This window comes from Chaetomium globosum, genomic scaffold (genome assembly GCF_000143365.1).
Source record: "Chaetomium globosum CBS 148.51 scaffold_6 genomic scaffold, whole genome shotgun sequence".
NCBI lineage: Eukaryota > Fungi > Ascomycota > Sordariomycetes > Sordariales > Chaetomiaceae > Chaetomium > Chaetomium globosum.
Genome location: NT_165981.1, coordinates 616,434 through 640,126, shown reverse-complemented (window position 1 = coordinate 640,126; position 23,693 = coordinate 616,434). Strand labels below are relative to the sequence as shown.

At 58.9% G+C, this 23,693-nt stretch overlaps 1 protein-coding gene across 1 annotated transcript; it reads right to left on the bottom strand.

Moving 5' to 3' along the window:
- Window positions 1-534: 534 nt before the first annotated feature.
- Window positions 535-23,283, bottom strand: CHGG_08540 (uncharacterized protein; the record flags this gene model as incomplete). The annotated part of the gene is made up of 5 exons (XM_001226466.1): window positions 535-5,481; window positions 5,680-6,660; window positions 6,714-11,441; window positions 11,498-22,687; window positions 22,744-23,283. The coding sequence occupies 5 exons, from the start codon at window positions 23,281-23,283 to the stop codon at window positions 535-537; spliced, it is 22,386 nt and encodes a 7,461-aa protein (XP_001226467.1).
- Window positions 23,284-23,693: the final 410 nt, after the last annotated feature.

Below are 23,693 nucleotides of genomic sequence, written 5' to 3'. Positions count from 1 at the left end.
GAGAAGTTGCGGCACAGCAAGGCAGGCCCTGATGAACCCCTGCTAGTGTGATCGAATGTCTTGGCATGCTTGCTAATTGACTGTGCTGGGGATGCTCGTGAACGATCTTCATGCTCGCGTGACACTTTCTTTACTTTGGGCACGTGAACACTGGAGGCGATTTGAACGAAGCGAATAAACAATCTGTACCGTTTCTATCCAAACTGTGCTTATGATGGCCGACTGTAACCTCCACTTCATCATAGGATGTTAAGAACGCCAATATCAAACGAGCTAGAGCCTCCCAAAAAACAGTATGCTACACCACCAGCACCAAACACCAAAAACCCAATGAAAACAAAACCACCAGAACACCGACACCCATTCGCAACAAAAGCGAGTGACCCCTAAATCCGTGTCTTTCACCCCTTGTCCCTTGCTTTTTTCTTTCTTCTTCCTTTCCTTCTGTTTTTTTTTTTTTTTTTTTTTTTTTTTTTTTTCCTCTTTGTAGTTTTCATTCCACCCCTTCATCCCCTTCCCTTCACAAACCCTCACTCACCACCTCCCCTGCCCAAACCCCACCGGAAACGAATTCACCTTCTTCCTCCTCAACCTTGGCCTCTCCGCCTCGGCACCACCCGCCGTCGCCGCGGCCTGCGCAAACTCGGGCAACTTAAACGGCCGCAGCGCGCTGCTGCGCGGGCTGCTCGCGGACCCTACCGACCCGGCACTCGAACCCGGCGTCGGCGGCGGGCTGATGCTCGCATACGACTTGTTGCGGTCCGCCCAGGTCTGGCCCATCACCCCCTGCCCCGCCCCGGGCCCCTGTGCGTGTTTTTGAGTGGACACGGGCCCGCCCGCTGTGGAGGACGCCGTGGAGCTGCTCAGGCTGTAGTTGGAGTTGGCGGTCGTGGGCGTGTAGGCCGTGGGGTAAGGGGCCGTGGTGCGCCGGCTGGGCGGGGCGAAGCCCATGGTGTTTTTGCGTCGCGGTGGGAGCGTGCCCATTATGCGTGGCGAGGCGACTAGTGGAGAGGAGACCATGGGCGAGCCGGGGACGGGGCTACGCTGGCTGCTGCTGGCGCGGCTGGTCTTTTTGGAGCTGTTGTCGAGGATCCAGAAGCCGCGCGCGTTGGTGGTGGCAGTCGCGCTTTGGAGTGTCTCTTGGGTGGCGGCGCGCGGTCGGGTTGGGATGGGCGCGGGTGCCGGGCGTGGGCTGCGGCCGCGGTTCTTGTCGGATTGGTGCCGCGAGGTGAGCATCATCTGCGCTTGCTTGGTGGGGTTCTCGAGGATGTCTTCCATGTCGAAGTGCAGGCCGTGCTCGGCGTATTCCTCGAGGAAGCGCGCGGGGGCAATCTCGTCACCCCAGATGTCGAAGTATGGTGTGTCCCAAGGAATGGCGTCAGCGTCGGGAAGGACCTTGCCCCACACCTGTTCGACGATCGAGGACTTGATAGGGATCAAGGGGGCGCCGTCACGGGCCAGGAGCTCCCATAGGTGGGGGCTGCTACCGGCTGAGATCGACGCGAAGATGCTGAGAGTCGCGCAGAGCTTGTCGAGAAGCATCTCGGCCACGGCAGGCTTGGAACAAGCTGAGCTGCAGGAACCGATCTCGACCTTGAATGAGTCCTTGTGCGGCGTGGTCTGAACCCAGAGATCCGAAGAGTCGTAGGCAGGGCCGAGCACGCCCATCTCACACTTCAAGTTATCGGACAGCTTGAACTCTTGACCCTCCGTGCCATCGCGGCCAAGCTGCTGGTGTTGGACAACGGAGCTGAATCGGGTCCAGTCCGGCCAGTCGGTGCAGTTCTTGACCAGGCGACGGAAGCCGAGGCCTTCGTGTGGCATCGCAGCCATTTGTTGCTCTTGCACTAGTGCGAGAAGGTCGTGGATGCTGTCCATGGCGTTGACACCAACCCGCACCGGGATAATGTTGATGCAAGGGCCGGCGATGTCTTCGATGCCAGAAACGGGCATGTTCCGGCCAAAGATGAGATTTCCGAACACAATGTCCCGTTGGCCAGACATTTTGGCGAGCACGAGTGCCCAAGCGGCCTTGACGAGTGTTGCCTGAGACATGCCCGCCACGTTGACCGGGATCGGAGCGATCGTCCGGGTCCGGATCGTGTCCACGTTGTGTTTGTGGGATGGACCGGAGTGCTCGACGATCTCGGTCATGGACGCGCCTTCAAGCAAGTTACCCCAGAAGTTGACGGCCTGTTCCTCTCTAACTGCGGCGCCCTGAATGAACTTGCCAAAGGAAGGGCGTTGCATGGGGTCCTGTCCGTTGTAGCACTTCTCGAGGTCCTGGATGAGTAGCGGCATGCACATGCCGTCGTATTGGGCATGGGACATGCGCATGATGAGGACGTAGTGGCCATCGGCGTGCAGAACCAGCTTGAAGCGGACGATCGACTGCGAGAGGTAAGCCGACCGCTGGGTGTCCTGCTCCACGAGCCAGTTGATGAAGTTGTCGTCCGCCGAGTGCTCGCTGCCGTAGCGTAGGAACTCGATCTGGTAAGAGCGCAGCACAACCTGCATGACCTGGCCGCGCATTGTCGTGAAGAGGGTGCGAAGGATGGGGTTGGCCGCAACCATCTTTCTGCAGGCCTGCTCCAGACGGAAAGTGTCGAGGTTGCCATGGAGCCGGAAGAGGAAGTAGTTGGTGTTGCCTCTGCTCCTCATCAGGCCGTGGCTAATAGCCCAAGCTTGGTAGTCGGTTGCCGGGTAGATGTCCTCGACGTCTCCAGGGAAGACGGAGAGCTGTCTGCAAACGGTCTCCACCACCTCCTCCTGTTCCAATCCAAGGTAATCGATCACCCCAAACGCTTGGTACTCATCCTGGAATACCGGCTCGGGGACAATAGTGTCATCCTGAGCGGTAACGTTGGGGTGAGCCTGCGCTGCGAACTCGCAAAGTTCCTCCAGGGTCGGGTGCTGGAAGATGTCGGAGACGTTGACCTTGATCTGCTTGCGCTCGGCAGCAGTAGCAAGCCGCATCGAGGCAATGGAGTCGCCGCCGAGATGGAAGAAATTGTCGGTCGCCGAAATCTCATCCACCTGCATCCCCAAGATATCCGCCCACAGCTGCTTCATCTCGCTCTCCAAATTCCCCGTATTCACAGCAAGCATCACCTCCGAGCCCGACGTCTCCGTGCTCGGCTTGCTCAACTCCTGCGACGAGATCTCGTCCAACAAGTCCTCAATCTCCTCATTCAACACCCCCAACACATCACGGCCCATCATCCCACCATCAACACCAGCCGGCGTAAAACCACCACCAACACCACCACCCACAACATCCACATCCACATCCACACTCCCATCAACATCAAACTCAATCTCCCCCACCATCTTCTCCCCCCCCTCCCCCAACTGCCCCAAAACCCTCCCAAACTGCGCCACCATCTCCCTTACCTCCCCGCCATCCACCAACGCCCCATCATAATAAACCCCCACCTTCAACCCTCTGCCCCCCATCAAAATAAACTGCACCGCCAACGGATAGCTCATCACCGGCGCGGCCCCCAACTCCACCGGCACCAGCCCCAACCCAGACCCACTCCCCGGCGCCACCGCCTCCGGCGCGATCGTCACCGAACAGGTAAACCCGCACGCCGCGGCCGCGCTGGGGCTCGCGAGACGGATGGTTTGGATGCCCGCGTGCTGGTGCGGGATCATCTCCACCAGGGCGGATTGCATGCGCGAGAGGATATCGGTGGTGGTGGTGTTGTTGTTGTCGAGTGTGCAGCGGATGGGCAGGGTGGTGATCATGGGGCCTTGCATGTCGGCGGCGGAGTCGTTGCTGCGTCCGCTGAGGGTCTCGCCGAAGATGATGTCGCTGTTGCCGGGAGTGGTGTTGGCGTGGTGGGCGAGGACGAGGGCCCAGGCCACGCGGATGAGGGTCGCGGTGGTGAAGGCTTTGGTGCTGGGCGTGGTGGGGAGTGCGAGGTCGGATTCGAAGGTGCATGTCGCCGAGGGGACGTGGCCGGAGGGGATGGTGGGGAACGTTGGGGGTTGGGCGCCCTCGAGGTAAGATGCCCAGAAGTTGAGGGTTTCTTGGGGCGGGGTGGCTTGGAGTTGGTGGATGAATTCGCGGAAGGCGGGTTTGGAGGGGAGAGAGTTGCCGGCGTAGACGGCCTCGACGTCGGTGAGAAGCATGCCAAGGGAGGCGGCGTCGTAGGCGGCGTGGTGCATGGTGAGCACGAGGTACCGCGCGGATGGGTTCTCAATAATGGCGAATTCGGCTAGGGGCCCGCCGAGGGAAACTGGGCGGGTTGCGGCAAACTCGTCGAGCGAGCTGGCACGTTGCCACACGAGGGGCTTGTTGATGACGGCCTGGTAGAGGCCTCCCCGCTTCTTGCCGCCCGCGTTCTCCAGTTGCACGATGTGGGTTCGCAGGATGGCGTTGGCTTCATAAACGGTGTTCCATGCGCTGTTGTACTGGGCGAGGTCCAGGCTGCGTGGGAGCTGGTAGCAGTGCCTGGCGACATATGCGCCGGCTTGCCTCACCGAAAGCACAAAGAGGCCTTCCTGTAGGGGCGTGCAAGGATAGACATCCTCGATGGCGTCGGCCGGGACGTCACATTGCCGAATAATCTCTTCCTCGACTTCCGAGGTCCACTTAACCATGCTGAATGGGGCAGTGGCCTCGGCGTCAAAAGGAGTGAGGTTAGCGCCGGCCGTGTTCGTCGCCTTCTTAGCCATGTCGGAGAGCTTGGGTGTCTGCATGATCGCCGCGACGTTGAGGGAGATACCCTTCGCGCGTGCCGCGGTGACCAGTTTCATGGCGGTGTAAGAGTCGCCGCCAATGTGGAAGAAGCTGTCGTCGGCCATGATGCGGGCAGGGGCCGATTTCATGACATCCTTCCAGAGGGCTGCCAAGGCGACTTCCATCTCGGTCGTGGGGAGGCGACCAGCCCTGTTCTCCGGTTGGGCGGGCATGTTGGCTCCGAGAGCCTTGAGCTTCTTGCGATCCACCTTGCCCGAAGGCATGAGCGGAATCTGCTCCAGGGGCATGATGACCGACGGCACCATGTAAGCAGGGATCTTCTGACCCAACTTCTCCTGAATAGCAGATACGTCAAACTCGCCGAGGTTGGTGTTCCTGGCAGAAAAGAAGACGACGAGGTGGCCCTCTTGGGCAATCTCGGCGACAACATTCTCGATGCCAGAAACAACTTCTCTGAAGGCTTGTTCGATGTCGCCAAACTCAAGTCTCTGGCCGCGGATCTTGGCCTGGGTGTCCTTGCGCCCGACGTACTGGAAGGAACCATCGGCGTTCTGTGAGACCAAGTCTCCGGTCTTGTAAAGTCGGGTGGCACGGCCCGGAGTGGCCCACTCGGGGTTGGCGATAAAGGCATCCTTGGTCTTGACCGGCTCATTGAGGTAGTGCCGGGCGAGAATAGGCCCTTCAATGAGTGAGCTCGCCAACGCTGCCGATGCGGGCGAGGCGGTTGTGGTTCTTGGGGTGAACCACCCAGTAGCAGCAGGAGACAGCCTTGCCTATGCACTTGGGGCTGGACTGCTCGTTGACGAAGGAGTTTGCAGCGCTGCCGACACAGCACTCGCTTGGTCCAAAAGCATTGACAAGACGGATCTTGTTGGACCAAGTAGTAATGTGGGAGGTGGTCATGGGCTCGCCGCAGAGCGCAAAGGCAGGCGACAGTGGGAACAGCCTCAGGCTCCAGAGAGAGACGCGACGGTGGGCGTAATGACGGCGAAGGTCGTCGCGGACCGGTTGATGAAAGAGACGAGCTGGTCGGATCTCTCCTCTTCGGTCGGAACACAGACGGTCGCACCAACCATCAGAGACCCAAGAATCTCCAGGAAACTGGCGTCGAAGCTGTAGGAAGCGAACTGCAACACCCTCTCGCCGGGAAGCTGACCAATGGCCTGGTGATAACCCTGCATCGCGGTGCAGAAGGAGCGGTGTTCGGTAACGGAGCCCTTGGGGGTGCCAGTGGAACCGCTCGTGAAGACGACGTAAGCCGCATCACGGCTCGACTTGACTGCCCGCTTGGTCATGAACGACCTCGGTGCGGTACCGGGTACGCCAGATCGGCGGTTAAACATGTCCTTAGAGATGGCCACGGTGGGGAGGCCAAGACGGTTAAGGCACATGTCGGCCTGGGAAGGGGAAGCAAGAATGCGTTTCGCCTTGACTGTGTTGGCAATAGATCGCAGGCGCTCGAGCGGATGAGAAGGGTCCATGAGGACGACTGTGGCCCCTGCCTTCAGAACGGCAAGCATAGCCACGACGATCCAGATGGACTTCTCGAAGCAAAGCGGCACGACCTCCTCGCGCTCGACATCCGCAAGGAAGCCCTGGGAAATTCTGCTTGACAAGAGATCGAGCTGCTCATAGGTCAGAACATCCTGAGTAGACCAGAGTGCTTCCTGGTAGGGGTTCTCTGCCGTGCGCTGAGAAATCATATCCTCAATGCGCAGGTCCAGCGCTGCGGGGAGAGATGCATTCCAGTTCCAGAGCTGCTGGACATCCTTGTCGGAAGCCATATGGAGGTCGACAGGCTTGATGTCGGGGTTCTGGACAATCTGTGATAGGATGGAGGCGAAAGTGTCTGCCATGTTGCCGGCGCGGTCGTCGGAGACCTTGTCGCACCAGTAGCTCATGTGCAGCCTCAGAGCTTGGCCATTGTCAAGGGCTTGGACAACCATGTCAAACTATTTCTCGTTAGCAACCCACAGCTAATCCCCGATGGACTGTCAAAACTAACCTCAGTCGGATCCTGACCACCAAGAGGCCGGAATGACACGGCCGACGCATCCTCACCACCAGGCATGGCTTTCTGCAAGGTCATGCCTGTGTTGAAGAGAGTACCCAAGCCAAGCTCGTGCGTAATCTCGGCGAGCGAGGATGTCTGATGCGCAAGGCTATCAATGAAATTGTCGTGAACAGCCTCGGCAATCTGCGCGATAGTCTGATCCTGCGGCAGAGCAACCCTTGAGACCAGGATGTTGACCAATGGGCCAACAATGTCGCCAATCTCCTTGACCGGGAGATCGCGGCCCGAGGTAACAATGCCAAAGCAGGCCTCGTCGCGGTCGGCGTTGACATATTCGCGGAGGGTCAACCCCCAGGTGACCTGCAGCAAGCTGAATAACGAGACTCCGAGGTTGCGGGCGGCGCTTTGCAGCTTGGTGTAGCTGATCCGATCCACAGGCACTTCGGCCTTGTGGAGAATCTTCTCCGCGGGCAACTCGTTGTCGGTAGGTAGGAAGCAGGGGTCGACGCTTTTGAGCGATGTCTTCCAGAAGTCGATGTCCGCAGCGGTGTCCCGGGATTGGATGTAGTCGGTGTAGTTCTTGAGCAGGGGCTTCGTGGTGCCCAGGGGCCGGGCCTGGCAAGCGGTGCTGAAGTCTCGGAGCATGATGGCATGGGACCCGCCGTCGGCGATGGCGTGGCTGAGGAGGAAGCTGCAGAATACTCTGCCAGTGCCAGCTTGACGCACAAGACGGAGTTGGTGTTGAGGTGCGCGGCGGCAGAGCATGTCCGCCGGGATTTCTTTGATCTTCAGGATCTCGGCCAGGTCAGTCTCGCCCATCGAAGCGCGGATCTCATCCTCAATAACGTCCGGCTCGTAGTCTTTGAGGACGAGCTGATCATAGAGACCATCGGTCGACTCCTGCTCAACGAAGATTGTCCGCAGTACAGGGTGGCGGCGGACGACGGCCTTCCAGGCCTGCCGAAAATCGTGGAGGGTCATGGGGGTGTTAGTGTTGGACTCAACCTCGTAGACTGACCGGAACCAGTACATGTCAGCATCCTTGCTCTGGCTCAGCAACATGCCCTGCTGTGAGGGTGTGCAGGGGTAAATGTCCTCCACGTTGCGGTCCGTAATCCCCAGTGCCTTTAGGGCTGGGTCTTGGCTGAGCTGCAGGCCTAGGCCCTCCGAAACCTCGAACTCATTGATGCTGAGAGAGTCGGCGTCGCGGGACCCAAGGACCCGGGCCATGTGCTCAAGACTCTTCTGGTAGTTACCAATCCAGCGCTCGACGTCGTCGCGGCGGCTCATGGTCTTGTTGAAGCTGAAAGTGAAGACCAGCTGGTTGTTCTCGCATTCGGCGTTGATGTCAATGAGCGAGAACTTCTTGTGCTTCTCGCTAACCTCGAATGAATCGATCTCGATGTTGCGGAAGTGTACCTGCTTGAGAAGGGCATCCTTGCGCTCCAGCTGCTGGAAGGATCCGAAGTAATTGAAAGACACCTCAATGCTGAATGGCTTGCGCTCGAGATCGAGGGAGCTGAAGTGTGAGAAGCCCTTAGAAGGGGTGTTGCGCCGGACATCCTTGACTTGCTTGACGTATTCCGAAATATCCTTGTTGCAGCGGCGGCTGTCGACCCAAACCGGAGCAATGGTGGTAAACCATCCAACAGTCCGGGAGAGGTCGATGGACGGATCCCACGGCTCGCGACCATGGCCCTCGTTATAAATGGGTGGGATATCCCGGTCCTGGAAGGTTGCTGCGAAGGAGTGCATCACTGCGGCGAAGAACAAGTCAAGCGACTCCGTCCCCTGGGCGTCATTGCAAGGCCCAAGAAGCAACTCTGAAGTGGCGGTAGAGAGCACAAATTGGTGATGCTCAAAGTCCTTGGCGTAGTTGGGCTTGCCAGCCATGCCCCAGTACTTGTAATCTGGGTTGGCCACCTCGAAGGGGACCGTCGCAGTTCCGGTCAATGACTTGCGGTGCGTGTTGAGCAGTCCACACCACTTCTCGAAGGACATGCTGCGATAAGCCGAGATGGCTCCTTCGACGAGGAAATCCTCAAGGTCCTTGATCACGACACGCCATGAGACGAGGTCAATGACAAGATGATGAGCCGTCAGGAAGAGATACTGCTCATCACCGATGTTCAGCAAATCGCCGGCAAACACGGGGCCATTCTCGAGATCCAACGACTGCTGAGTCTCGCGGATTTGCTCAACGGCCTCGGCCGAGAACTCAACAATGGAGGCTGGCAGATCCCAAGAGCGGAAGATGTACGAATCCTCCACCACGGGCTCGATCCACTGCTTGAAGGCACGCCCAAGCTTTTGGAAGCGAGCCCTGAGCATGGCGTGGCGCTTGACAACGACATCCAGGGCTTGGCCCACGTGGTCTTCGGTGAGGCGTTCTTTGTCGGTGGAGGCCTTGAGCAAGAAGCTCTGGTTGAAGTGGTTTTCGCCAGGCGAGAGGCGGGTAAACATGCGCTGGATGGGGGACAAACCGAACATAGTGATGTTGTCGTCTTCTTCCTCTTCTTTATGCTGGACATTGCTGGTTGCTGTCATGGTGGAGGTCTCCGCGGCTGTTGAAGGTTGACTGGTGGCCAGATCCAGGTTCTCAAAATGAGCAGCCAGCTTCTTGATGGACTTGGCTTTCAGGAGCTGCTCGATGAGAAGGGGAATGCCCTTGCCGCGGGCCTGCGCGACGACCTCCATAGCACTGATGGAGTCACCGCCCATCTTAACGAACGAGCCGGCGGAGGGGTTGATGGACTGCTCCTGGACGTTGAGGACTGCGCTCCAGACTTGGCGAAGGGTTTTCTCGACGGGTGTCAACTCCTCCTTGTCGGCGGCAGAAGTGTCTGAGCCCATGCCAGTGCACAGCTGGTACATGTCCTGAGTCATGCTGTTGACGCAACCGGTAAGGAAGCGACGGTCCGTCTTGCCGGAGGCCATGAGCGGCAGCTGGCTGGCCACGATCCAGCACGAAGGGACCATGAAGGACGGCAGCACACCGGCGAGCTCCTGGCTAACAGCGGTGGTGGTGGAAGAGACATAGTCACCAGCCAAGACATCGAGACCCTCGGCAGGGTCAGACGCCAGCGACAACCGGCCGGCGACCTTGGAACCAGTCGACGCCTTAAGCGTCAGAACAGCCACAAGCTTGCTGGCGCACACACCCTCCTTGATGAGAAGAACCGAGCCCTGTTGGACCTCGGCGTGCTTGATCAGATGCTCCTCAATCTCACCCAACTCCAGCCGCTGACCACGGAGCTTGACCTGGTTATCCCGACGGCCAAGATACTCCATAGTACCATCCTCCTGGTACCGAACAAGATCGCCGCTGCGGTACATGCGGCGGTATCCACCAGCCCAGGCCGGCTTAACAAACGCGGCCTTGGTCTTGACCTCGTCATCAAGGTACCCACGAGCCAAAATCGGGCCCTCAACAAGGAGCTCACCGATGGCGCCGATGGGTACGAGCTTGTTGTGGTCGTGGGCGTCGCCGATCCAGGCCACGCTGCCCACGCTGTTACCGATGGAGCTCTTGCCAGGACGGAGGGTGGCGGGGTCGGTCACGTCGTGGCCGGCGCAGATGACGGTGCACTCGGTCGGGCCGTAGGCGATGAGCACGCGCCGCGTGGGGGCGCGCCACTTGTCGATGAGTTGGGAGCTGGCAGCCTCGCCGCCGAGGAGGAGGGTAGTGATGGATGGGATTCTTGACGGGTCCATGAGTGCGAGGACCGAAGGGGTGAGGAGCGCGTGGTTGACGTTTTGGGCATTGACGAAATCCATCAGCTTGTCCTTGTCCATGCGCTGCTCCTCGGAGGGGACACAGACACAGCCGCCCATGACGAGCGTAGTGAGGATTTCAGTGATGGAGGCGTCGAAGCCGTACGAGGCGAACTGCAAGGTGCGCGCCTGGGGGGTGTAGTTGAAGGCTCTGCCATGCATGGTTGCCCCGCTGCACAGCGCCTCGTGTTGGATGAGAACACCCTTTGGTTCTCCAGTGCTCCCGCTGGTGAACAAGCAGTACGCCAGATCTGAGGGGCTCCGGCGGGCAACCGGAGAGAGGCTGGCCCGGCTGGATGCCTGGATTGTGTTGATGCTGCGCGAGCCGATGAGGAGGTAGGGAATGGTGAGGTTGCCGCCGATGTCGAGACCAATGTTCTCATGCTGGTCTGAGCAGACAATCAGGGGTGCTTGTACTCGCTTGACAATGCTCACTAAGCGGTCGATGGGGTGCTTAGAATCCAAAGGAACAAAAGCAGCCCCAGACTTCATAATGCCCAGCATGACCACAATCGTCCAGGCGCTCTTCTCAAAGCAGAAAGGAACGATGGCGTTGGGCCCAACGGAATACTCCGAGACGAGATGGCGTGCCACGGTGCTGGCAAGATTATCCAGCTCGGAGTAAGTGAGGGACAAGTCCCAGCCAGAAACAGCGGGCATGCCTCCCTTGGTCGGGAGATGAAGGCTAATGAGCTGGTCACACTGCGCCGGAACGGCCGCGGTGATGACAGTGCTGTTCCAGCCGAGGATCTGCTGGTGGTCCTCAGGGGTAAGAAGGCTGACAGCCTTGATCGGTTTGGAGATCGACTCCAGGACGTTGTCGATGGCCAGCGCAAATGTTGAGGCAAGACTCTTGGCCTGGTGCGCCGAAAGAACACTGGTGCTGTAAGTCAAGTTGACGTCGACAAAGTCCGGCGAGTCCCCAACGTTGAGGGCAATATCAAACTGTCCGTGGTTAGCATCCAAAACACCAAATACCCACGTTCCCACCAATAACTCACCTCGCTCGGATCCTCAACATGCACCGCCTTGAACTCCACCGCCGACTCACTCGTCCCCGGCGGCGCCAGCCTCTGCACCGACAGCACGGTATTAAACAACCTCTCTCCCGCACCTAGTCCCAACCCCCGCTGAATCTCAGCCAGCGAGCAAAGCTGATGCGACAAGCAGTTCGCATAGTCCGCATGCGCCGTCTTCAGCACTGCCTCCACAGCGCTCTCCTCCTCCTCCAACGACACCATGCACACTAGCATGTTGATGAATGGCCCGACCGCCTCCGCAATTCCCTCGATGGGGAGATCGCGACCGGACGCCAGATAACCAAAGCACGGCGCGTTGTTACCGGTGTAGACGCGCAGGACAAGGGCCCAGGCGAGCTTGTACACGCTGGCGGCGGTGGTTTCGGCCTGGGCGCAGAGGGAGTGCAGCTTCGCGGGGTGGGGGTAGGAGAAGTCGAGGTGGGCTAGTTGGCGCGCTCGAGAAGCGGAGGGTGCGGTCGCCAGGGCGGGGAACTGGCACGGTTCGGCGCCGCTGAGGTACGCCTTCCAGAATTGGCGCGAGGAGTCGAGGTCTTGTTGGCCGAGGAAGCTGATGTAGCTGCCGTAGGCGTCCTGCGGGGTGGTGGCGATGGGGGCGCCGTCGTAGGCTCTGACGAGGGTGTCGAGAAGAGCGTTCACGGAGGAGCCATCGATTAGGGTATGGCTGATGTCAAGCTGGATCATGACCTTGCCAGATGGCTGCTGGGAAAGGACGACGTGGTGCGGTGGGCCGTTGGAGATATGGTGCTCCGGCCGACCGAGTGGGAAGGAAGTTGCATCTTCGCAGATGAGAACACTGGGTTCGGTGTCCTTGAGAACCACCTGCGTGTAAGCCGACTTCGTCTTGCCGTCGATGGAGGAACTGGCTTGGACAAAGATGGTGCGAAGCATGGGGTGCTGCTTGACCGTCGTCTTCCAAGCCGCGATGAGCTTGTCCGTCGAGATGCGCTGGGATGACTTAGGAACAACCTCCCAGACGTAACGGACGGCGTAGAGCGTGGGGTCCATGGCCTGGCTGACTAGGAGTGCCGTCTGCATGGGGGAGCAGGCATAAATGTCCTGAACGTTGGCAGCCGCCACTCCTGCAGCCGGCAGAGTGGTCTCGAGGAGGGTCGAAAGCTCATCATAAGTCGTCTTGAAATGGGGCAAATCGGCAAGGGTAAGAGAAGACTCCCTCTGCTGGCTCGTTGCCTGGATCAAATCGGCTAGGGTATCCGAGCACGCTTCGACCCACTGCTGCACCAGGTGCCGGTGCTTGATCCGGTTGTTGAAGCCAAAGTTCATCGTCAGAACGCCGTTTTCGATACCAGCAGAGACATCGAAGATAGAGAAGCGCGGCACGTCAGCAGCGGAGTCGGGTGGGGCGTGGAAGGGGGCCCAGCTCATACGGTTGAGCAGGGCACCCTGCCGCTCAAAATTCTGGAAGAGGCCAAAGTAGTTGAAGGTGATCTCGACCCCGGTGGTAGCGTTTTGGGCGAACGAGGTAAAAAACGGCAGGCCCTTCTCGGGAATCCGGCGGCGGAGATCCTTCACCTCCTTGAGGGAACGAAGGACGCCGTCCTTGTGGTCCGACAAAAGGACGGGGCACATCGAAGTAAACCAGCCGACTGTGGATGAAATGTCGATATCGGGCCTCCACGGCTCGCGGCCATGGCCTTCGTTGAAGATGGCGACCGGGCTGCGCACGGAACGGAAAACCTGGTTGAAGGAGTGGGCGACGGCGGTCAAGAGAATATCCAAAGGCTCAGTGTTGAAAGCCTCATTGGCACTGCCCATAAGCAGCTCCGTTGCCTGATCGTCGAGCGAGAAGCTTCGTTCCACAACTTGAGCAGCCGCGTTGTCAGAGCTGCTAATTCCCCAGAAGTCAAAGTCCTGAGCAGGAACATCCACATCATCAACCACAGAGCTAGTGCGCTCCTCCAGCAGCTTGCACCAGGTCTGGAAACCAAGCGGCTTCTGAGTCGAAGCCAGGCCACCGGTTCGGAGGATCTCCTCGAGTTCTTGGAGAACGATTCTCCAAGAGACGAGGTCGATGACCATGTGGTGGCAAGTGATGAACAGGACGGCCGTTCCGTCAGTCATCTCGTACAAGTCCGCAGCCATGAGTGGGCCTTTGGTAATATCTAGACTGGCCTGGGCTTCGGAGGCATACTCGATGACCTTCTGCATTGTCCAAATAGAGCGGAAGTCGCGGCATTCAAGTGAGCCGGTGGCATCAGAAGAGATGTACTGCTGCCAGTTGCCGCCAACCTGCTCAAACCGGGCGCGCAGCATGGAATGTCGCTGAACGATTGTGAGAAGAGCACTCTGCAACCTGCCAAAGTCCACGGCCTCGGTGAACCGAAGCAGGTGGCTCTGGTTGAAGTGGTTCGGCGCATTCGGCGCGAGCGTCATGAACCACTTCTGGATGGGAGACAGAGCGAAGGGGGTGTCGGACTCGGGCTCCTCCACCAGCTTGCTCGTCGTGGTCTGGCCAGTCGACAGCGCAGCCCGCTCGCAGAACTCGGCGATGGTCTTGGCCTTCAGGAGGTCCTGAACCGTGACCATGACCCCTTCGTTCCTGCACTTGGTCACGACCTGCATGGCCGAGATCGAATCGCCGCCGAGTCTCAGGAACGAGGTGTTCGGCCCGATCGTCTTCTGACCCACGTTGAGGATGTCGCTCCAGATGTTGCGGACTTGTTCCTCCAGGGCGGTGTTCATAACAGGAAGTTCGTCTGAGCTGCCGCCGGCAGAGCGGCTGGCAATCTGCTCGTAGGTAGCATGGTCCATGGCCTTGGTCCACTCGCTCACCATCTTCTTGTTAACCTTCTGAGAGGCGGGCATGAGTGGGATGGAGTTGAGGACGATCCAGATGGCAGGGATCATGTAAACCGGGACCTTCTGGGACAAGGTGTCCTGAACATCCGGAATCTTGACCCAGTCCTCGGGATTGGCGATGGTGATGTCGGTTGACGAGGCGGGGCCGGTGGAAGCCTTCTCCTGGACCATTGATAGAACTCCAACCAAGTGGTTGGCACAAGGGCCGGAGCGCGGGTAGAGGACAAGCGCCTGGCGAACGCGCTCGTCCTTGCGGAGGTGGTACTCGATGTCCGGAAGCTCGACGCGCTGACCGCGGATCTTCACCTGGTCATCTCTGCGCCCCAAGCAGCTGATCGTGCCGTCAGAGTTGACGCGGCCGAGGTCACCGGTGTAGTACACCCGAGAGCTGCGGCCGTTAGCCCACTTGGCGGGCATCGGGCGGAATGAAGCAGCTGTCTTCGCCTGGTCCTTGAGATATCCTCTGGCGAGAATGCTACCTTCGACGACAATCTCGCCCACGGAGCCGATCGGAGCAAGCTCCGTCGGGCGGCCGAGATCGGCAACCCACATCATGCCGCCGATCGAGTGGCCGATGCTACCATCGATCTGCGGACCACTGACGCTGTTCTTGGCGCAGTAGATGCAGCTCTCGGCCGGACCGTAGGTCACGATGAGCTCAAGCCCAGGGCGGCCAGACCACCTCTCAATGTTATCTTTGCCGGGGGCCTCGCCGCCAAGGACGATGGTCTTGAGACCAGGGACCGTGGCCGGGTCCATGAGGCGGGCGAAAGACGGAGCGAAGAAGGTCCAGTTGACGCGCTTCTCGTTCATGAAGCCGGCGATGCCGTTCAGACGCGTGAAGTCGTCGGGGATGCAGATGCAGCCGCCGAAGACAAGCGTGGTCAACAGCTCCGAGACGCTAACGTCGAAGGTGTGGGAGGAGAACTGCAGCACGCGGGTGTCGGTCGAGTAGTTGAATGCGACACCGTGCTCGGCCATGCTGCTGCACAGGGTGGCGTGCTCCCAGACAACCCCCTTGGGGGTACCGGTGCTACCGCTAGTAAAGATGGCGTAGCAAGCAGAGCTGGGCGAGGTCTGCGGGTTGACGGCAGGGCCACCGTGGCGCGGCAGGCGGTCGACCATCTCCTGGGAGACCGAAACAAAGTGCTGGACTTGGGTGCAGGACACCAGCAGGTTGGCATGCAAGGCGGAGGTCACGATGAGCTTGGCGTCGAGGGTGCCAATGATGCTTTGCAGACGGTCCAGGGGCTGCGATGGATCGACGGGAACGCAGGCGCCGCCGGCCTTGAGAATGGCCATCTGAGTGACCGGAACCCACTTAGACTTCTCAAAAGCAAAGGGCACAAAGCACTCGGGGCCGACACCGAGGGACTGGAGGTGGCGGGCAAGTGTGTTGGACAAGTCGTCCAAAGCCCGATAAGTGAGGTCTCCGTCCCAAGCGGACACCGCAACGGCGTTTGGAGTGGCGGCGGCTTGCCGGGCAAACATGTCGTGGACGCGGTCGTTGAGAAGAAGGGGGAGCGTCTTGGTGATGCTGGCAATCTCGGCCCGGTCGCCGGGGCTGACGGTGTCGATGTCCTGAAGGCGGAGATTGTTGTTGAACTCGCCTTGGCAGAGCTGGCGCAGGATGTGGTCAAATGTGGCGAGCATCCGCGTCATCTGCCTCTCATCCATGATGGAGGAGTCGTAGGAAGCAGTCAACAGCATCTGGGAGCCCATGGGTTGGCACTCGAGGGTCAACGCGTTGGTGAGGAAGTCAGAGGTTGCGCGCTCTGAGCTCCAGGCCAGCTGGTCCTTGGGGCCGGCGCCGTCGTACTCGGTGTGCACCACTAGCAGACTCTGGAAGTCACAGGCAGCCGCAGCAGAAGGCGCCGCCTTCTTGATATTCTGCAGTCCGTATTGCTCATACTCGAGCATAGCAAAAGACTGCATTTGGACGCGGTTCAAGAGGGCCTTGACTGACTCGTCCCAGTTCAGGGGAACTCGGAATGGCACGGTCGCGAGAGTCGGCCCAACCAGGGAGAGGACGCCATCCAGCGGGGCGCTGCGGCCAGTGACTGAAGCACCAAAGACGACATCGGAGTGGGAACCGGAGTAAGCCGAGATGAGGAGAGCCCAAGCGGTGCGAATGAGGGTGGAGGTGGTCGAGGTGGACTTCTGCATTCTGGGGAATGGGATCTTCCGCTCCAGGAGGGCATTGGCCAGCGGCTGGTAGGAAGATGGCAGCGAGGGAGGGAAGGCAGCCGGGTCAGCGCCATCGAGCTGGTTTCGCCAGAATTCACTGGCCTCTGTCTTGTCGATGGTCCCAATGTAGTCAACAAAGGAGTGGAAGTTGATCTTAGGGCCCTGGTCCTTGTTCGGGGTGGTTGGCATGCCAGCAAGCTTTTTGTAAGCCCGTGTGACGGCATCGGCAAGCAGACCCATCGACCAGCCATCGTAAACAGAATGATGAGCCGTGAAGACAAAGCGAGTGGGGTTCTGCAGGATGGCGTGTTGTGTCAACTGGGTTCCGAAACCCATCTTCTGCTGGCGGAGGCCTTGGATGTAGGCATGCAAGTCGTTCGACCGCGGGGTGGCCCATTGAATGGGAGCGGCGTGGAGCGTAACCTGCAACCCGGAGGGAACGATCCTTGTCCTCATGATGGGGTTCTCATCCGTGACGGTCTGCCAAGCGCGGGAGAAGAGTGAGACATCAACCCAGCTGGGCAGTTGCATGACATGGTGGGCGATGTATGCCGTGGGGTTCTTTTCCGTGAGCATCACCATCCCGTCTTGGAGGGCCGTGGTTGGGAAAATGTCCTCGATATCCTCCTCGGGGATACCGCATTGGAGAGCGATATCTGTAAGGTGCGGGTGCTGGAATCTCGGGCGGGGAGCAGCGGCAACCGCCTCGCTGATCTTTGTTGACTTTCCCATTGACCCGCAGAGGCTGGTAATCGTGCCATGCTGGAAAATGGAGGCAACAGAGACAGTGATGCCGAGTGCCCTCGCCTGAGCCACGATTTTGATAGCAGTGATCGAGTCACCGCCCAAGGTGACGAAGTTGTCATCCACTCCAATCTCGGCCTCGCGAAGACGGAGGACCTTAGCCCACAAGGTCTGCATCACGGCCTCTTCTTGGGTCGAAGGTTGCCGCTTCTCCGCGCTCTGGTCCGACTTGTAAGCCCCCATCGCCTCATCCGTCAGCTTGGCAGCGGCGAGGCGAAGAGTCTTCCTGTCGATCTTCCCCGACACCAACTTGGGGAGCCGGTTCAGCGGAATGAACAGAGTCGGAAGCATATGCGGCGGGAGGGTCTGGGCCAACCTCGAGCGAATCTCGGCAACCAGGGACTTGATGTTGATCGTGGAGAAGACACCTGCTGCAGGGTCAGCCTGTGCCGGGAGTCTTTGGGGGAGGTGGAGAAAAGCGATGAGGAAGGCGTCACGGCCGACGCTAGTGCGGTCAAGCACGTCGATGGCAAGCTCGGCCGGTTCGTCGATTGACGCTCGGAGCGCTGTCTCAATAGCTGTGATTTCGAGGCGTTGGCCGCGCAGCTTGATTTGGGTGTCCCTACGTCCCTGGAAGTCGATGGACCCGTCGACGTTTATCCGGGCAAGGTCGCCGGTGCGGTACATGCGTACCGGCTTGGAGCCTTCGCCGGAAACCCAGGAAGGAATTTGGGGGAACGCGGCGTCGGTCAGCTTAGCATTGTTGAGGTATCCTCGGCTGGTATTGGGTCCCTCAAACACGATCTCGCCGATGCATCCAACAGGGGCGAGCTGCTTAGGGTTGCCGGATTCGCAAACCCAAACGCGGATGCCGTTAGCGTGGCCGACGTTGGTGATGGGCAGGTCCCGCGAGACCTTGACGTAGGTTCCCAAATTGGTGACCTCGGCCGGCCCATAGACGTTGACTAGCGGGACCCCCTCCCAGATGTCCTTGCATGCCTGGTTGAGCTGCTCGCCACCAACCGAGAGCCATGTCAAGTTTGGACACTCAGCAGGGGAAATCAGAGAAGCAACCGTGGGCGTCAGCCAAGCGCGGTTGACACGGAGTCTGTTAATAGCGGAGGCGAGGTTGTTCATCCGGTCGTGATCGGATGCGACGCAGAGGCAAGCTCCCCAGTAAAGGGAAACGGCGAGGTCTCCGATGCTGACATCGAACACGTAGGCGGCGAACTGCAAAATCCGGGAGTTGTTGTCGATAGCCATCACCTCACCGTTCTGCTTCCCCATGATGGCGACAGCGCTGTGTTCCAGGACGATGCCCTTGGGCTCGCCGGTTGAACCGGAGGTGAACACAACGAAAGCCACGTCAGTGGGCTGCACGGAGTAGCGCTTCTTAACCGCCCGCTGGGAGATGCTGCGGATGGAGTTCTCCTCGACGGCGAACGGTCGGAAGCCCATGGACTTGATCCTAGAGAAAAAAGTAGGGGCGCAAAGCACCACCTTCGGCTTTACCAGGGACAAGACCTTCAGGATGCTGGAATCCGGGTACGAAGGCTCGAGAGCAACTGCAATGGCGCCGATCTTGATCGCACCGAGGATGGAGACGGTGGCCCACACGGATTTGGGGAAACAGTAGGGGACGTAATCACCCTTCCGAATCCCGAGGGCGGTGAGGTGGTTTGCAAGTGCAGTCGTGCCGCGGTCAAGCTCACGGTAGTTGAGCGAGCCATCCCATGCATAAACCGCGGGAGCTGTCGGCTGGTTGGCGACGTGGCGTTCCAAAGCCTGGAGGAGGGTCGTTTGTTCGTATTGCATCTTATGGCGGCGGTTGTTCTTGATCTGCAGCTCTCGGTCCTTCTTTGACGCGTAGTCAATGTTGCCAATGGTCTGCTTGGCAAGGTCTTGCGCACGGCAGACCTGGTTGAGCACATGCCCGAACTGGGCCTGCAGGTATTGGATCTGCTGCTTGTTGAATACGGTAGAATCGAAAGTGGTGGTGACAGTGACACCATCGTCCTCCAGCGTGAAGTCCATGTTGAGGGCGTAGCTGTGGTAACCTCTCAGGTCCAGAGACACATTTTGGAACCCTATCTCAGACTTCAGCTTCTCATCCCCGTTTGACAGCAAGGATGACCGCTTCGGCTGGATGACCACGAGGTGCTGGAACTGGCAAGCCTCGGCAGCGGACGAGCTGAGCTTCGAAATAGCTTGGATACCGATGTGTCCGTAAGCATCAAACTGTAGCAAATCTCCCTGAACGCGACGGAGGAGAGTGTCGATCGACTCGGCCCTGTCCCAGGTGATGCGCACAGGAGCGGTGGAGATGGTCGGGCCAGCGATAAAACCGACATTCTTCAAGCTCGAAGAACGACCAGAAAAGGTCTCGCCAAATACAACGTCTTGTGAATCGATGTAACGGCCCACAAGAAGGGCCCAAGCAGCACGAATGCGTGTTGGCATGGTGAACTCGGACTTGGTGTTGTCGGCCACCGCCAGCTTCATCTTCACCTCGCAGTCAGGCACCGGTGTGTATGCTGAACCGATAGACTGGGGGAAGTGGCTAGCGGCCAGTCCACCATCCGATGCCAACTTGGTGGTCCAGAATTCCTTGGGTGTTTCTGAATCGAGCCGAGACAGGTGTCGGATGTACAAATTGTGTTGGTAAACCTCGAGAGCCTCAAGGCCGGCATACTCCCGTTCCACATCCTCAAATAGGCGCGTGATTGACCACCCGTCAAAGAGAGAGTGGTGTATGGTGAACATGAAGGTTCGGCCGACCAAGCCTAGTCTTACGAGGTTGTCCCCATAGCTCATGGGAAGAGACCTGTCTTGCTCGCAGTAGGCTGCGAGGTCAGGCCCGGTGTGCCATGCAAGCTCAGAGTCGTAAACGACTTGAACAACGCCGTGCTGGCCTTCAAAGATTCGAGTCCTCAAAATGTCGTGGCGGCGGATCACCGCAGCCCAGGCGGCCTTGAAGCGGTTGATGTCGACCGAAGAGGGAAGCTCCAGCGTGTGGCGTGCGATATAAGCATCGATGCGCATCGTAGAGGCGGTGATGAGAGCACCCTGGAGCGGAGTGCAGGGGTACACGTCCAAGACCTTGTCCGGTGGCGGGCTTCGGGCCTTTACGTCCAGAACAATTTCGTCGACCAAATCACTCGGGAGAAGGCTAAGGGCGACAGGAATGTCAATTTCCTCGTCCCGAACCGAGCTTTCCGCACGTGGAGTTGCCTGGGCCAAGGCGCGGATGGTTGGGGCGTTGAAGATCTCAGTGACGGTGACGCTAATCCCAAGATCACGAGCAGCCGAGGCCACCTTGATCGCCGAAATAGAGTCACCGCCAGACATCAAGAAGTTGTCTTCCGGCCCGAATGCTGGGGACTTCAAAACTTCTCTGCAGCAGGAGACAAGAATCTTCTCATTTGCGGTAAGAGGTGTGGAAGGAGTTTGTTTCCTCGCAGCGGGAGCGGTGGCGGTGGCGATGGGAGTCGGCTGCGCTTTGAAGTTGGAGTAGGAAGAGAGCTCCTTGATGGTTGACTTGTTGGCAAAGTCCAATAGTCGTCTGCGGTCAACTTTCCCAGAAACCAGGTAGGGGAGACTGGCAATCGGAATGAAGAAGCTAGGAACCGCCGCCGCGGGGAGATTCCCACGAAGGGCGTCCTTCATGCTGCGCAACGCAGCCGCTTGAGCCTCATCAATAGGGTGAATCTGTACCCCTTGTTCAAGGTCGCTGGTTGTCCCAAAAGAAAGGAAAGCGGCAAGCATTTTATCCCCGACGGGGCTGATCACATCAACATGGACATCGACGGCCGATGGCATGGCCTTGACGACGTGGAAGCGAACCTCGTCCAATTCCATGCGCTGGCCGCGGATCTTGACCTGAAAGTCGGCTCGCCCCGCGAAGGCGATGGATCCATCCATGGCCTGGCGACCGAGATCACCGGTCCGGTAGAACCGGCGCTTGGAGTTGGCCGAGAAGGAAGGCGTCTTGCGAGCCCAAGCCGGGTTCTGGATGAACGACTTGGAAGTCTTGGCCTCGTCATTGAGGTAGCCCTGGGCTAAGATGGGCCCCTCGACGATGATCTCGCCAACAGCGCCGATGGGGGCGAGCCTGTCGCTGTCATAGCGGTCGGCAATGAGCATGCGCCCACCGATCGCATGTCCAAGGGACTCCTTCCAGGGCTTCTTGGCTTGGGTCTTGACGGAGAACTCGTTCTTTGCGCAGTTGATGCAGGTCTCGGCAGAACCGTAACCGATGATGAAACGGTCCAGTGCCGGAGTCCACTTATCGATGTTCTCCTGGCCGATCGACTCGCCGCCAAGAATGAGGGTCCGGAGCGTTGGGAGAGCCGCCGGGCTCAGAAGGCGAGCAAAGGACGCGGCGAAGAGTGCACAGTTAACGCCCATGCTTTCCATAAACCTGGTCAGCCTTTTTGGCTCGATACGGTCATTATCCGATGGGATGACCATGCAGCCGCCATGAACAAGAGGCGTGATAAGCTCGACCACGGAAACGTCGAAAACGTGAGACGCAAACTGGAGAACCCGGGTACGCTCGTTCATGTGGAACTCGCGCCCGTGCTCCCAGACGCTAGTCGCCAAGGTGCTATGTTCCCACTTGACACCCTTGGGAGACCCAGTGCTGCCGCTCGTGAAGATGACATAGCAGAGGTGATCCGGCTGGACGTGGGGGAGAGGGGCGGCAGCCGTGGGATCATGGTCCAAGTCGACGCAAATCAGGTGGCGAACGGGGGTTTGCTGGTCCAGGCTTTTCGCGAGGGTATCATGGAGGCCGGCGTTGGTCAGCACAATGGGGGATTTGAGCTGGCCCAGAATGTCATTGCGACGAGCAGCGGGGTGGCTGGGTTCAAGTGGAACACAGGCACCACCAGCTGCGAGGATGCCGAGAAGAGCAACTGGCGTCCACTTCGACTTGGTCAGGTAAAAGGGGACAAAAAGTTGCTGTCCGTTAGCCCGAGCATTGAGGTGGTACGCCGCGCCGGCGATGGCACCAGCGAGGCGGAAAGCCTGCTGAGCAAGCTCGGCGTAGGTGAAGCTTCCATCCCAAGCGGCGACGGCGATTTTGTTCGCGTTTTCTGGCTTCGCGCACCTCGCTAGAATGAGGTCATGAACGCAATTATCGAGCTTCGGGGGGAGCGGGGCGCTGAACTGGACAATGCGGTTGTACTCGTTACGGCTGACAGTGTCGATCGACTTGACAAGCAGGTCGTCGGCGTCAATACGGCCAACCGTGCGAAGCTTCAGCGTCAAAGTGTTGAGCACGTGGGCAAAGTTGTCGACAACACTCTGTGCCCGCTCACCAGACATGGCATCCCGGCGGTAGGACAGGTGAACATGCACCATTGTGCCCTCCGCGACGTTGACGAATGCAGTTGCCAGAGACTATGGTTTGAAAGTCAGCTACCAACTTCTAGCGGGTCAGATCGTGATTAACTTACAGGAAAATGCATGTCGGGAAACCTCGGCTTCCTTGAATGGAGGTGGATGGCAGTTGCGATAGTGCCAAAGCCGGTACCGTCGGCGAAGGCTCCGAGCGAGTGGAAAGGTAGAGTGTGGCCCATGGTCAACTTCATGTCCTGTTCGGCGGCGCGCATGACGCCGATGAGTCCATCATCGCGAGACATGGCCATGGTTGACAGCCAGGCAGCCTGCTCACGGTCGAGACAGACGCCGAAGCTGACTGGTCCATCCTCGCCGGCGTAGGACCGGAGAAGGACGGCCCATGCGGCGAGGACGAGGGTGTCCTCGGAGAGGTTATGCATTGAAGCAGCCTCCTGGAGGTTTCCCGTATCCACAGCCATGACGGCCTTGGTGCGGGTGTACCCTTCCTGCCCGACGGCGGCGGGGCGGTGGGTGGAAGGGGTGCCATCAAGCTTGTCAAAGAAGAGGGGTGCATCTGGTGCGGCCTCTACAGCTTGGAGGCGCTGGGCCCAGAAGGACTTGCGTGTGATGTCGTTGGAGAGCCGGGAGGTGTGCATTTTGGCGATTGCCTTGCTCAGGATATCAATGTGGTAAGGCAAGGTTGTGGCGGGGTTGTGGAGGTTGAAAGGATGCCAATGAGGCCGAGGGCGTATCCTGTTATGAGTGGCAAGTTCTGGCAGGGGGTCAATTTAGAGGAGAGGAGGAGAAATGTAAAGATGAAGGCGTTGAAACAAGCTGAGATCGCAGCAAGGCGATGGTTAGTTCACAGGATAGCGGGTAGGGGACAGTAACAATGGACCGTAAAGATACTCTCAAGGGGTAGGTGGGGGGGGTATGATGGTTGGTTGTTGTTGGTCGTGCTGGTGTTGCTGTCGTCAAGTATCGACAGCAGCAAAAGATGTCGATAGATGTTGAAGGTTATGACAAGTGAGTTTAACCTTTGGTAGGTGATTGCCGGGAGTTTGTT